Genomic DNA, 12,768 nt, shown 5'->3' on the forward strand with positions numbered 1-12,768 from the left:
CAGGATAATGTCTTTCAGCCTGGCCCCCAGAGGGAAGGAGCCAGGTCAGGATAATGTCTTTCAGCCTGGCCCCAGAGGGAAGTAGCCAGGTCAGGATAATGTCTTTAAGCCTGGCCCCCAGAGGGAAGGAGCCAGGTCAGGATAATGTCTTTCAGCCTGGCCCCCAGATGGAGGCAGCCAGGTCAGGATAATGTCTTTCAGCCTGGCCCCCAGAGGGAAGGATCCAGGTCAGGATAATGTCTTTCAGCCTGGCCCCCAGAGGGAAGGATCCAGGTCAGGATAATGTCTTTCAGCCTGGCCCCCAGAGGGAAGGAGCCAGGTCAGGATAATGTCTTTAAGCCTGGCCCCCAGAGGGAAGGAGCCAGGTCAGGATAATGTCTTTCAGCCTGGCCCCCAGATGGAGGCAGCCAGGTCAGGCATAGCAGCAGGAAGATGGGAACAGATGTTGGGGGGTGGGGGCCCTATCATACCATGTAAAGGAACAACCTAGTAATAAAAAAATATATAGAGTGTATATCATAAAATGCAACCAATTGGATTTATGTCAACTCGGTCAGACACATTGTCTAACGGAGAAAGGGGATGCCTAGTCAGGTGCACGACAGAATCTTCTACATGAGTGGTAAAGGTTAATAGTTCACCTGTAGTTTGAGAGGTAAAGGTGAATAGTTTACCTGTAGTTTGAGTGGTAAAGGTGACTGCTTTACCTGTAGTTTGAATGGTAAAGGCAGGGAGTTTACCTGTAGTTGAGCGGTAAAGGTGACTACTTTACCTGTAGTTTGAGAGGTAAAGGTGAATTGTTTACCTGTAATTTGAGTGGTAAAGGTGACTACTTTACCTGTAGTTTGAATGGTAAAGGCAGGGAGTTTACCTGTAGTTTGAGTAGTAAAGGTGACTACTTTACCTGTAGTTTGAGTGGTAAAGGCGAGTTGTTTACCTGTAGTTTGAGAGGTAAAGGCGAGTAGTTTACCTGTAGTTTGAGTAGTAAAGGTGTATTTACCTGTAGTTTGAGTGGTAAAGGTGAATAGTTTACCTGTAATTTGAATGGTAAAGGTGAGTCGTTTACCTGTAGTTTGAGAGGTAAAGGTGAGTAGTTTACCTGTATTTTGAGAGGTAAAGGTGAGTCGTTTACCTGTAGTTTGAGAGGTAAAGGCGAGTAGTTTACCTGTATTTTGAGAGGTAAAGGTGAGTAGTTTACCTGTAGTTTGAGTAGTAAAGGTGTATTTACCTGTAGTTTGAGAGGTAAAGGCGAGTAGTTTACCTGTATTTTGAGAGGTAAAGGTGAGTCGTTTACCTGTATTTTGAGAGGTAAAGGTGAGTCGTTTACCTGTAGTTTTTGTGGTAAAGGTGAGCTGGGCACGGCCACTCTTCAGGCGTTTCTGTCCCCAGTAGGAGATGGCCTGGACCTGGATCAGGTAAGAGGTACCTGGCAGCAGACCTTGGAGATCCATCTCACACACAGCCTGACAGAGACACAGATAAAACACACACACACAACATGGTCATTACAGTCACAGCACCATAGAATCCTATTCAGTTCAAATAAGGAAATCAGTCAATTGAAATACATTTTTTTAGGGCTTAATCTATGGATTTCACATGACTTGGAATACAAACGTGCATCTGTTGGTCACAGACACCTTAAAAAAAAGGGGTGTGTGGATCAGACAACCAGTCATTATCTGCTGTGACCATTTACCTCATGCAGCACGACACATCTCCTTCACATAGAGTCCTTCACAATCAGGCTGTTGATTGTGGCTTGTGGAATGTTGTCCCACTCCTCTTCAATGGCTGTGAGACATAGCTGGATATTGGTGGCAACTGGAACACACTGTCGCACACGTCGATCCAGAGCATCCCAAACATGCTCAATAGGTGACATGTCTGGTGAGTATGCAGGTCATGGAAGAACTGGGACATTTTCAGCTTCCAGGAATTGTGTCCAGATCCTTGTGACATGGGGCCGTGCATTATCATGCTGAAACATGAGGTGATGTCGGCGGATGAATGGAACGACAATGGGTCTCAGGATCATGTCAGAGTATCTCTGTGCATTTAAACTGCCTTTGATAGAATGCAATTGTGTTCATTGTCCATAGCTTATGGCTGCCCATAACATAACCCCACCACGGGGCACTCTGTTCACAACATTGACATCAGCAAACCGCTCGCCCACACGACGCCATACACGTTGTCTGCCATCTGCCTGGTACAGTTAAAACTGGGATTCATCTGGGAAGAGCACACTTATCCAGCGTGCCAGTGGCCATCGAAGGTGAGCCAAACTGCAGTCAGGTCGAGACCCTGGTGAGGTAGACCGGCATGCAGATGAGCTTCCCTGAGACGGTTTCTGACAGTTCGTGCAGAAATTCTTCGGTTGTGCAAACCCACTGTTTCATCAGCTGTCCGGGTGACTGGTCTCAGACGATCCAGGATGTGGAGGTCCTGGGCTGGCTTGGTTACACGTGGTCTGCGTTTTTGCGAGGCCGGTTGGACGTACAGTCAAATTCTCTAAATGTTGTTGGAGGTGGCTTATGGTAGAGAAATGAACATTCAATTCTCTGGCAAAAGCTCAGGTAAACATTCCTGCAGTCGGCATGCCAATTGCATGCTCCCACAAAACACGAGACATCTGTGACATTGTGTTGTCCCAAACCTGCACATTTTAGTGGCCTTTTATTGTCCCCAGCACAAGATGCACCTGTGTAATGATCATGCTGTTTAATCAGCTTCTTGACATGCCACACCTGTCATGTGGATGGATTATCTTGGCAAAGGAGGAATGCTCACTAACAGGGATGTATAAACAAAATCGTACAACATTTTAGAGAAATATGCTTTTTGAAATATGCTTTTTTGTGCACACAGAACTTTTCTGGGATCTTTTATTTCAGGTCATGAAACATGGGACCAACACGTTACATGTTACATGGGAACGACACGTTACATGTTACATGGGACCAACACGTTACATGTTACATGGGAACAACATGTTACATGGGACCAACACGTTACATGGGATCAACACGTTACATGTTACAACACGTTACATGTTACATGGGAACAACGCGTTACATGTTACATGGGAACAACATGTTACATGGGAACAACACGTTACATGTTACATGGGAACAACACGTTACATGTTACATGGGAACAACACGTTACATGTTACATGGGAACAACACGTTACATGTTACATGGGAACAACATGTTACATGGGACCAACACGTTACATGTTACATGGGACCAACACGTTACATGTTACATGGGAACAACATGTTACATGTTACATGGGAACAACACGTTACATGTTACATGGGAATCATGTTACATGGGAACAACATGTTACATGGGATCAACACGTTACATGTTACAACACGTTACATGTTACATGGGAACAACGACATGTCACATGGGACCAACACGTTACATGTTACATGGGAACAACATGTTACATGGGACCATCGTATCATGTTACATGGGACCAACACGTTACATGTTACATGGGAACAACATGTTACATGGGACCAACACGTTACATGGGATCAACACGTTACATGTTACAACACGTTACATGTTACATGGGAACAACGCGTTACATGTTACAACACGTTACATGTTACAATCTAAAGGCCATGAATCTAAAGGCCATGAATCTGAAGGCCATGAATCTAAAGGACATGAATCTAAAGGACATGAATCTAAAGGCCATGAATCTAAAGGCCATGAATCTAAAGGACATGAATCTAAAGGCCATGAATCTAAAGGCCATGAATCTAAAGGCCATGAATCTAAAGGACATGAATCTAAAGGCCATGAATCTGAAGGCCATGAATCTAAAGGCCATGAATCTAAAGGACATGAATCTAAAGGCCATGAATCTGAAGGCCATGAATCTGAAGGCCATGAATCTAAAGGCCATGAATCTAAAGGACATGAATCTAAAGGACATGAATCTAAAGGACATGAAGGCCATGAATTGCTCTTAGAAAGCACAGGTACACTATAACAGTAACGTTGTGTGAATAACCTTACGGTGGTGGAACTCTATTCAGTCAGCTCATATACCATGGATGATGAAAAGGATGGAAGTTGTTTAACAGTATTGGACTGTGACTGGAACCAATGGTAGGTCTCCATTCTGGAACCAATGGTAGGTCTCCATTCGACACAGTTCCAAAGCGATGCCAGTCTTTTATGTGCCCAGTCTGACTGATGAAGGTTAGCCAGGTATGGAACAACGGATGTCAGTTGAGAATAACCTTTACAAAGGGTCAGGTAAACTCTGTCTGCTTCTCACGACAGGCATATTTTATCAAGAGAGGGACATCCATCATTAATGGTCTGATTTTGGCCCGTTTTAAAATTATTTAGACATACTACCGCTCTGAGTGACCGCTAGAAGAGATCCTTGACTCTATCATCCTGATTGATCATCTCCGCACGCACGCACGCACGCACGCACAAACGCACGCACGCACGCACGCACGCACACACACACACACACACACACACACACACACACACACACACACACACACACACACAGACAGACAGAGAGAGCTGTTTTCCATTATGTGTTTTGAGTGACAGCACATCAACATAAGGTTTAAAAGTGTTCCTGACTGCTCATTTACCCTGCTTCATAGGTAGACACAACATGATAGATAGACAGGTAACAAGAGATACTAATGCAACACTGAGAGTTAAACCTGTTTTTCTTTTATGTTTCCCTTCCGTGATGTGTACGGTCAAAGTGGGGTTGAGTATTTCCATAGCCCCGTCACAGGAGGTTGGTGGCACCTTCATTGGGGAGGACGGGCTCGTGGTAAAGCCTGGAGCGGAATCGATGGAATGGTAACACATGGTTTCTATGTGTCACATGGTTTCTATGTGTCACATGGTTTCTATGTGTCACATGGTTTCTATGTGTCACATGGTTTCTATGTGTCACATGGTTTCTATGTGTCACATGGTTTCTATGTGTCACATGGTTTCTATGTGTCACGGTTTCTATGTGTCACATGGTTTCTATGTGTCACATGGTTTCTATGTGTCACATGGTTTCTATGTGTCACATGGTTTCTATGTGTCACATGGTTTCTATGTGTCACATGGTTTCTATGTGTCACATGGTTTCTATGTGTCACATGGTTTCTATGTGTCACATGGTTTCTATGTGTCACAGTTTCTATGTGTCACATGGTTTCTATGTGTCACATGGTTTCTATGTGTCACATGGTTTCTATGTGTCACGGTTTCTATGTGTCACATGGTTTCTATGTGTCACATGGTTTCTATGTGTCACAAGGTTTCTATGAGTCACATGGTTTCTATGTGTCACATGGTTTCTATGTGTCACATGGTTTCTATGTGTCACATGGTTTCTATGTGTCACGGTTTCTATGTGTCACGGTTTCTATGTGTCACATGGTTTCTATGTGTCACATGGTTTCTATGTGTCATAAGGTTTCTATGAGTCACATGGTTTCTATGTGTCACATGGTTTCTATGTGTCACATGGTTTCTATGTGTCACATGGTTTCTATGTGTCACATGGTTTCTATGTGTCACGGTTTCTATGTGTCACATGGTTTCTATGTGTCACATGGTTTCTATGTGTCACATGGTTTCTATGTGTCACGGTTTCTATGTGTCACGGTTTCTATGTGTCACATGGTTTCTATGTGTCACATGGTTTCTATGTGTCATAAGGTTTCTATGAGTCACATGGTTTCTATGTGTCACATGGTTTCTATGTGTCACATGGTTTCTATGTGTCACATGGTTTCTATGTGTCACATGGTTTCTATGTGTTTGATACCATTCCATTTGCTCTGTTCCAGACATTATTATGAGCCGTCCTCCCCTCAGCAGAAGCCTATGTATAGCCAAAACATACACTACTACTGTGTGTGTTCACGTGTGCGCTTGTGTGCGTGGAAAGATGCAGGGGGATTGTGATTTGTGTTGGTCTGTAATACTACAGCTGTAGACATGTTCTGATCTGCACTACTAGAAGATGTCTACCTCTGCAACAGAGTCTGTAATACAACAGCTGTAGACATGTTCTGATCTGCACTACTAGAAGATGTCTACCTCTGCAACAGAGTCTGTGGTGGTGGTGTGTTCCTATCAATATGGGGTGGTGGTGTGTTCCTATCAATATTGGGGGTGATGTGTTCCTATCAATATCGGGGTGGTGTGTTCCTATCAATATTGGGGTGTGGTGTGTTCCTATCAATATGGGGGTGATGTGTTCCTATCAATATTGGGGGTGATGTGTTCCTATCAATATGGGGGATGGGGGGGTGGTGTGTTCCTATCAATATTGGGGGTGATGTGTTCCTATCAATATGGGGGATGAGGGGGTGGTGTGTTCCTATCAATATGGGTGGGGGGTGGTGTGTTCCTATCAATATGGGTGGGGGGTGATGTGTTCCTATCAATATGGGGGTGGTGTGTTCCTATCAATATGGGTGGGGGGTGATGTGTTCCTATCAATATGGGGGGTGGTGTGTTCCTATCAATATGGGGGGTGATGTGTTCCTATCAATATTGGGGATGGGGGTGGTGTGTTCCTATCAATATGGGGGGTTTCCTATCAATATGGGGGTGGTGTGTTCCTATCAATATGGGGGGTGATGTGTTCCTATCAATATGGGGGATGGGGGTGGTGTGTTCCTATCAATATGGGGGGTTTCCTATCAATATGGGGGTGGTGTGTTCCTATCAATATGGGGGTGATGTGTTCCTATCAATATGGGGGGTTTCCTATCAATATGGGGGTGGTGTGTTCCTATCAATATGGGGGTGATGTGTTCCTATCAATATCGGGGGGTGAAGTGTTCCTATCAATATGGGGGATGGGGGTGATGTGTTCCTATCAATATGGGGGATGGAGGGTGGTGTGTTCCTATCAATATGGGGGTGATGTGTTCCTATCAATATGGGGAATGGGGGGTGATGTGTTCCTATCAATATGGGGGGTGTTCCTATCAATATGGGGGTGGTGTGTTCCTATCAATATGGGGGTGGTGTGTTCCTATCAATATGGGGGTGGTGTGTTCCTATCAATATGGGGGATGGGGGGTGATGTGTTCCTATCAATATGGGGGGAGTTCCTATCAATATGGGGGTGGTGTGTTCCTATCAATATGGGGGTGGTGTGTTCCTAACAATATGGGGGTGGTGTGTTCCTATCAATATGGGGGATGGGGGGGGATGTGTTCCTATCAATATGGGGGGTGTTCCTATCAATATGGGGGTGGTGTGTTCCTATCAATATGGGGGTGATGTGTTCCTATCAATATGGGGAATGGGGGTGATGTGTTCCTATCAATATGGGGAATGGGGGTGATGTGTTCCTATCAATATGGGGAATGGGGGTGATGTGTTCCTATCAATATGGGGGGTGATGTGTTCCTATCAATATGGGGGTGATGTGTTCCTATCAATATGGGGGTGTTCCTATCAATATGGGGGGGGTGTTCCTATCAATATGGGGGGTGGTGTGTTCCTATCAATATGGGGGTGGTGTGTTCCTATCAATATGGGGGTGATGTGTTCCTATCAATATGGGGGTGTTCCTATCAATATGGGGGTGGTGTGTCCCTATCAATATGGGGGTGATGTGTTCCTATCAATATGGGGGTGGTGTGTTCCTATCAATATGGGGGTGATGTGTTCCTATCAATATGGGGGTGGTGTGTTCTATCAATATGGGGGATGAGGGGTGATGTGTTCCTATCAACATGGGGGGTGTGTTCCTATCAATATGGGGGGTGATGTGTTCCTATCAATATGGGGGATGAGGGGGTGATGTGTTCCCTATCAACATGGGGGTGTGTGTTCCTATGAATATGGGGAATGGGGGTGTGCTGTGTTCCTATCAATATGGGGGATGGGGGTGATGTGTTCCTATCAATATGGGGGATGGGGGTGATGTGTTCCTATCAATATGGGGGTGTTCCTATCAATATGGGGGGTGTGTGGTGTGTTCCTATCAATATGGGGGTGATGTGTTCCTATCAATATGGGGGATGAGGGGTGATGTGTTCCTATCAATATGGGGGAATGGGGGTGCTGTGTTCCTATCAATATGGGGGATGGGGGTGATGTGTTCCTATCAATATGGGGGGTGTTCCTATCAATATGGGGGTGGTGTGTTCCTATCAATATGGGGGGATGAGGGGGTGATGTGTTCCTATCAATATGGGGAATGGGGGGTGCTGTGTTCCTATCAATATGGGGGATGGGGGTGATGTGTTCCTATCAATATGGGGGTGTGTTCCTATCAATATGGGGGGTGATGTGTTCCTATCAATATCGGGGGGTGAAGTCATCCTATCAATATGGGGGTGGTGTGTTCCTATCAATATGGGGGGTGGTGTGTTCCTATCAATATGGGGTGGTGGTGTGTTCCTATCAATATGGGGGTGGTGTGTTCCTATCAATATGGGGGTAATGTGTTCCTATCAATATGGGGGGTGTTCCTATCAATATGGGGGTTGTGTGTTCCTATCAATATGGAGTGTGTGTTCCTATCAATATGGGGGTGGTGTGTTCCTATCAATATGGGGGGTGATGTGTTCCTATCAATATGGGGGGTGGTGTGTTCCTATCAATATGGGGGGTTCCTATCAATATGGGGTGGTGGTGTGTTCCTATCAATATGGGGGGTGTTCCTATCAATATGGGGGTGTGTTCCTATCAATATGGGGTATGTGTGTTCCTATCAATATGGGGGTGGTGTGTTCCTATCAATATGGGGGATGGGGGTGATGTGTTCCTATCAACATGGGGGGTGTGTTCCTATCAATATGGGGGTGGGGCGGTGATGTGTTCCTATCAATATGGGGAATGGGGGTGGTGTGTTCCTATCAATATGGGGGGTGGTGTGTTCCTATCAATATGGGGGTGATGTGTTCCTATCAATATGGGGGATGAGGGGTGATGTGTTCCTATCAATATCGGGGGTGATGTGTTCCTATCAATATGGGGGATGAGGGGGTGATGTGTTCCTATCAATATGGGGGTGGTGTGTTCCTATCAATATGGGATATGGGGGTGGTGTGTTCCTATCAATATGGGGGTGATGTGTTCCTATCAATATGGGGGTGGTGTGTTCCTATCAATATCGGGGTGGGGGGTGATGTGTTCCTATCAACATGGGGGGTGGTGTGTTCCTGTCAATATGGGGTGGTGGTGTGTTCCTATCAAATCGGAGGGTCTGCTGTCCGGACGTCTGGCAGTCTCTATGGGGGTGCCACAGGGTTCAATTCTTGGACCGACTCTCTTCTCTGTATACATCAATGAGGTCGCTCTTGCTGCTGGTGAGTCTCTGATCCACCTCTACGCAGACGACACCATTCTGTATACTTCTGGCCCTTCTTTGGACACTGTGTTAACAACCCTCCAGGCGAGCTTCAATGCCATACAACTCTCCTTCTGTGGCCTCCAATTACTCTTAAATACAAGTAAAACTAAATGCATGCTCTTCAACCGATCGCTACCTGCACCTACCCGCCTGTCCAACATCACTACTCTGGACAGCTCTGACTTAGAATACGTGGACAACTACAAATACTTAGGTATCTGGTTAGACTGTAAACTCTCCTTCCAGACCCATATCAAACATCTCCAATCCAAAGTCAAATCTAGAATTGGCTTCCTATTTCGCAACAAAGCATCCTTCACTCATGCTGCCAAACATACCCTTGTAAAACTGACCATCCTACCAATCCTCGACTTTGGCGATGTCATTTACAAAATAGCCTCCAATACCCTACTCAACAAATTGGATGCAGTCTATCACAGTGCAATCCGTTTTGTCACCAAAGCCCCATATACTACCCACCATTGCGACCTGTACGCTCCGTTGGCTGGCCCTCGCTTCATACTCATCGCCAAACCCACTGGCTCCATGTCATCTACAAGACCCTGCTAGGTAAAGTCCCCCTTATCTCAGCTCGCTGGTCACCATAGCATCTCCCACCTGTAGCACACGCTCCAGCAGGTATATCTCTCTAGTCACCCCCAAAACCAATTCTTTCTTTGGCCGCCTCTCCTTCCAGTTCTCTGCTGCCAATGACTGGAACGAACTACAAAAATCTCTGAAACTGTAAACACTTCTCCTCACTAGCTTTAAGCACCAACTGTCAGAGCAGCTCACATATTACTGCACCTGTACATAGCCCACCTATAATTTATCCCAAACAACTACCTCTTTCCCAACTGTATTTAATTAATTAATTAATTTTCCTCCTTTGCACCCCATTATTTTTATTTCTACTTTGCACATTCTTCCATTGCAAAACTACCATTCCAGTGTTTTACTTGCTATATTGTATTTACTTTGCCACCATGGCCTTTTTTGCCTTTACCTCCCTTCTCACCTCATTTGCTCACATCGTATATAGACTTGTTTATACTGTATTATTGACTGTATGTTTGTTTTACTCCATGTGTAACTCTGTGTCGTTGTATCTGTCGAACTGCTTTGCTTTATCTTGGCCAGGTCGCAATTGTAAATGAGAACTTGTTCTCAACTTGCCTACCTGGTTAAAAAAAAAAAAAATGCCATTTAGCAGACGCTTTTATCCAAAGCGACTTACAGTCATGTGTGCATACATTCTACGTATGGGTGGTCCCGGGAATCGAACCCACTACCCTGGCGTTACAAGCGCCATGCTCTACCAACTGAGCTACAACAAGACCCTGATTAAATAAAGGTGAAATAAAAATAAATAAAAATATGGGTGTGTGTTCCTATCAATATGGGGGGTGTTCCTATCAATATGGGGGTGATGTGTTCATATCAATATGGGGGGTGTTCCTATCAATATGGGGGTGTTCCTATCAATATGGGGGTGTGTTCCTATCAATATGGGGGGTGTGTTCCTATCAATATGGGGGATGGGGGTGGTGTGTTCCTATCAATATGGAGGGGGTGTTCCTATCAATATGGGGGGTGGCGTGTTCCTATCAATATGGGGGTGGTGTGTTCCTATCAATATGGGGGTGGTGTGTTCCTATCAATATGGGGGTGGTGTGTTCCTATCAATATGGGGGGTGGTGTGTTCCTATCAATATGGGGGGTGATGTGTTCATATCAATATGGAGGGGGTGTTCCTATCAATATGGGGGATGGCGTGTTCCTATCAATATGGGGGTGGTGTGTTCCTATCAATATGGGGGTGGTGTGTTCCTATCAATACGGGGGGTGGTGCTGGTGTGCTCCTATCAATATGGGGGGTGGTGTTCCTATCAATATGGGGGTGGTGTGTTCCTATCAATATGGGGTGGTGGTGTGTTCCTATCAATATGGGGGTGTGTTCCTATCAATATGGGGGGGGTGTGGTGTGTTCCTATCAATATGGGGTGTGTGTTCCTATCAATATGGGGGTTATGTGTTCCTATCAATATGGGGTGTGTTTCCTATCAATATGGGGTGTGTGTTCCTATCAATATGGGGTGTGTGTTCATTTACATTACATTTAAGTCATTTAGCAGACGCTCTTGTCCAGAGCGACTTACAAATGGTGCATACACCTTATGACAACCAGTGGAACAGCCACTTGCATCTAAATCTTGTTGGGGGAGAAGGATTACCTACCCTTACTTACCCTATCCTAGGTATTCCTTGAAGAGGTGGGGTTTCAGGTGTCTCCGGAAGGTGGTGATTGACTCCGCTGTCCTGGCGTCGTGAGGGGGTTTGTTCCACCATTGGGGGCCAGAGCAGCGAACAGTTTTGACTGGGCTGAGCGGGAACTGTACTTCCTCAGTGGTAGGGAGGCGAGGCAGGCCAGAGGTGGATGAACGCAGTGCCCTTGTTTGGGTGTAGGGCCTGATCAGAGCCTGGAGGTACTGAGGTGCCGTTCCCCTCACAGCTCCGTGGCGAGCACCATGGTCTTGTAGCGGATGCGAGCTTCAACTGGAAGCCAGTGGAGAGAGCGGAGGAGCGGGGTGACGTGAATAGAACTTGGGAAGGTTGAACACCAGACGGGCTGCGGCGTTCTGGATGAGTTGTAGGGGTTTAATGGCACAGGCAGGGAGCCCAGCCAACAGCGAGTTGCAGTAATCAAGACGGGGGATGACAAGTGCCTGGATTAGGACCTGCGCCGCTTCCTGTGTGAGGCAGGGTCAATACTCTGCGGATGTTGTAGAGCATGAACCTACAGGAACGGGACACCGCCTTGATGTTAGTTGAGAACGTCAGTGTGTTGTCCAGGATCACGCCAAGGTTCTTAGCGCTCTGGGAGGAGGACACAATGGAGTTGTCAACCGTGATGGCGAGATCATGGAACGGGCAGTCCTTCCCCGGGAGGAAGAGGAGCTCCGTCTTGCTGAGGGTTCAGCTTGAGGTGGTGATCCGTCATCCACACTGATATGTCTGCCAGACATGCAGAGATGCGATTCGCCACCTGGTCATCAGAAGGGGAAAGGAGAAGATTAATTGTGTGTCGTCTGCATAGCAATGATAGGAGAGACCATGTGAGGTTATGACAGAGCCAAGTGACTTGGTGTATAGCGAGAATAAGAGAGGGCCTAGAACAGAGCCTGGGGACACCAGTGGTGAGAGCGCGTGGTGAGGAGACAGATTCTCGCCACGCCACCTGGTAGGAGCGACCTGTCAGGTAGGACGCAATCAATATCGTGGGCCGCGCCGGAGATGCCCAACTCGGAGAGGGTGGAGAGGAGGATCTGATGGTTCACAGTGTCGAAGGCAGCCGATAGGTCTAGAAGGATGAGAGCAGAGGA

General features: G+C 46.2%; 1 protein-coding gene across 1 annotated transcript in view; it reads right to left on the bottom strand.

The window, feature by feature from the left end:
* The window catches only part of anos1b (anosmin 1b), a 194,582-nt gene that overhangs the window by 25,033 nt on the left and 156,781 nt on the right, over window positions 1–12,768 (bottom strand). Inside the window, exon 8 of the mRNA XM_052465113.1 lies at window positions 1,328–1,463. Within this exon, the coding sequence (XP_052321073.1) occupies window positions 1,328–1,463 (136 nt within the window). The remainder of the gene's footprint in view (window positions 1–1,327; window positions 1,464–12,768) is intronic.

This window comes from Oncorhynchus keta, chromosome 1, assembly GCF_023373465.1.
Source record: "Oncorhynchus keta strain PuntledgeMale-10-30-2019 chromosome 1, Oket_V2, whole genome shotgun sequence".
Classification (NCBI taxonomy): Eukaryota; Metazoa; Chordata; class Actinopteri; order Salmoniformes; family Salmonidae; genus Oncorhynchus; species Oncorhynchus keta.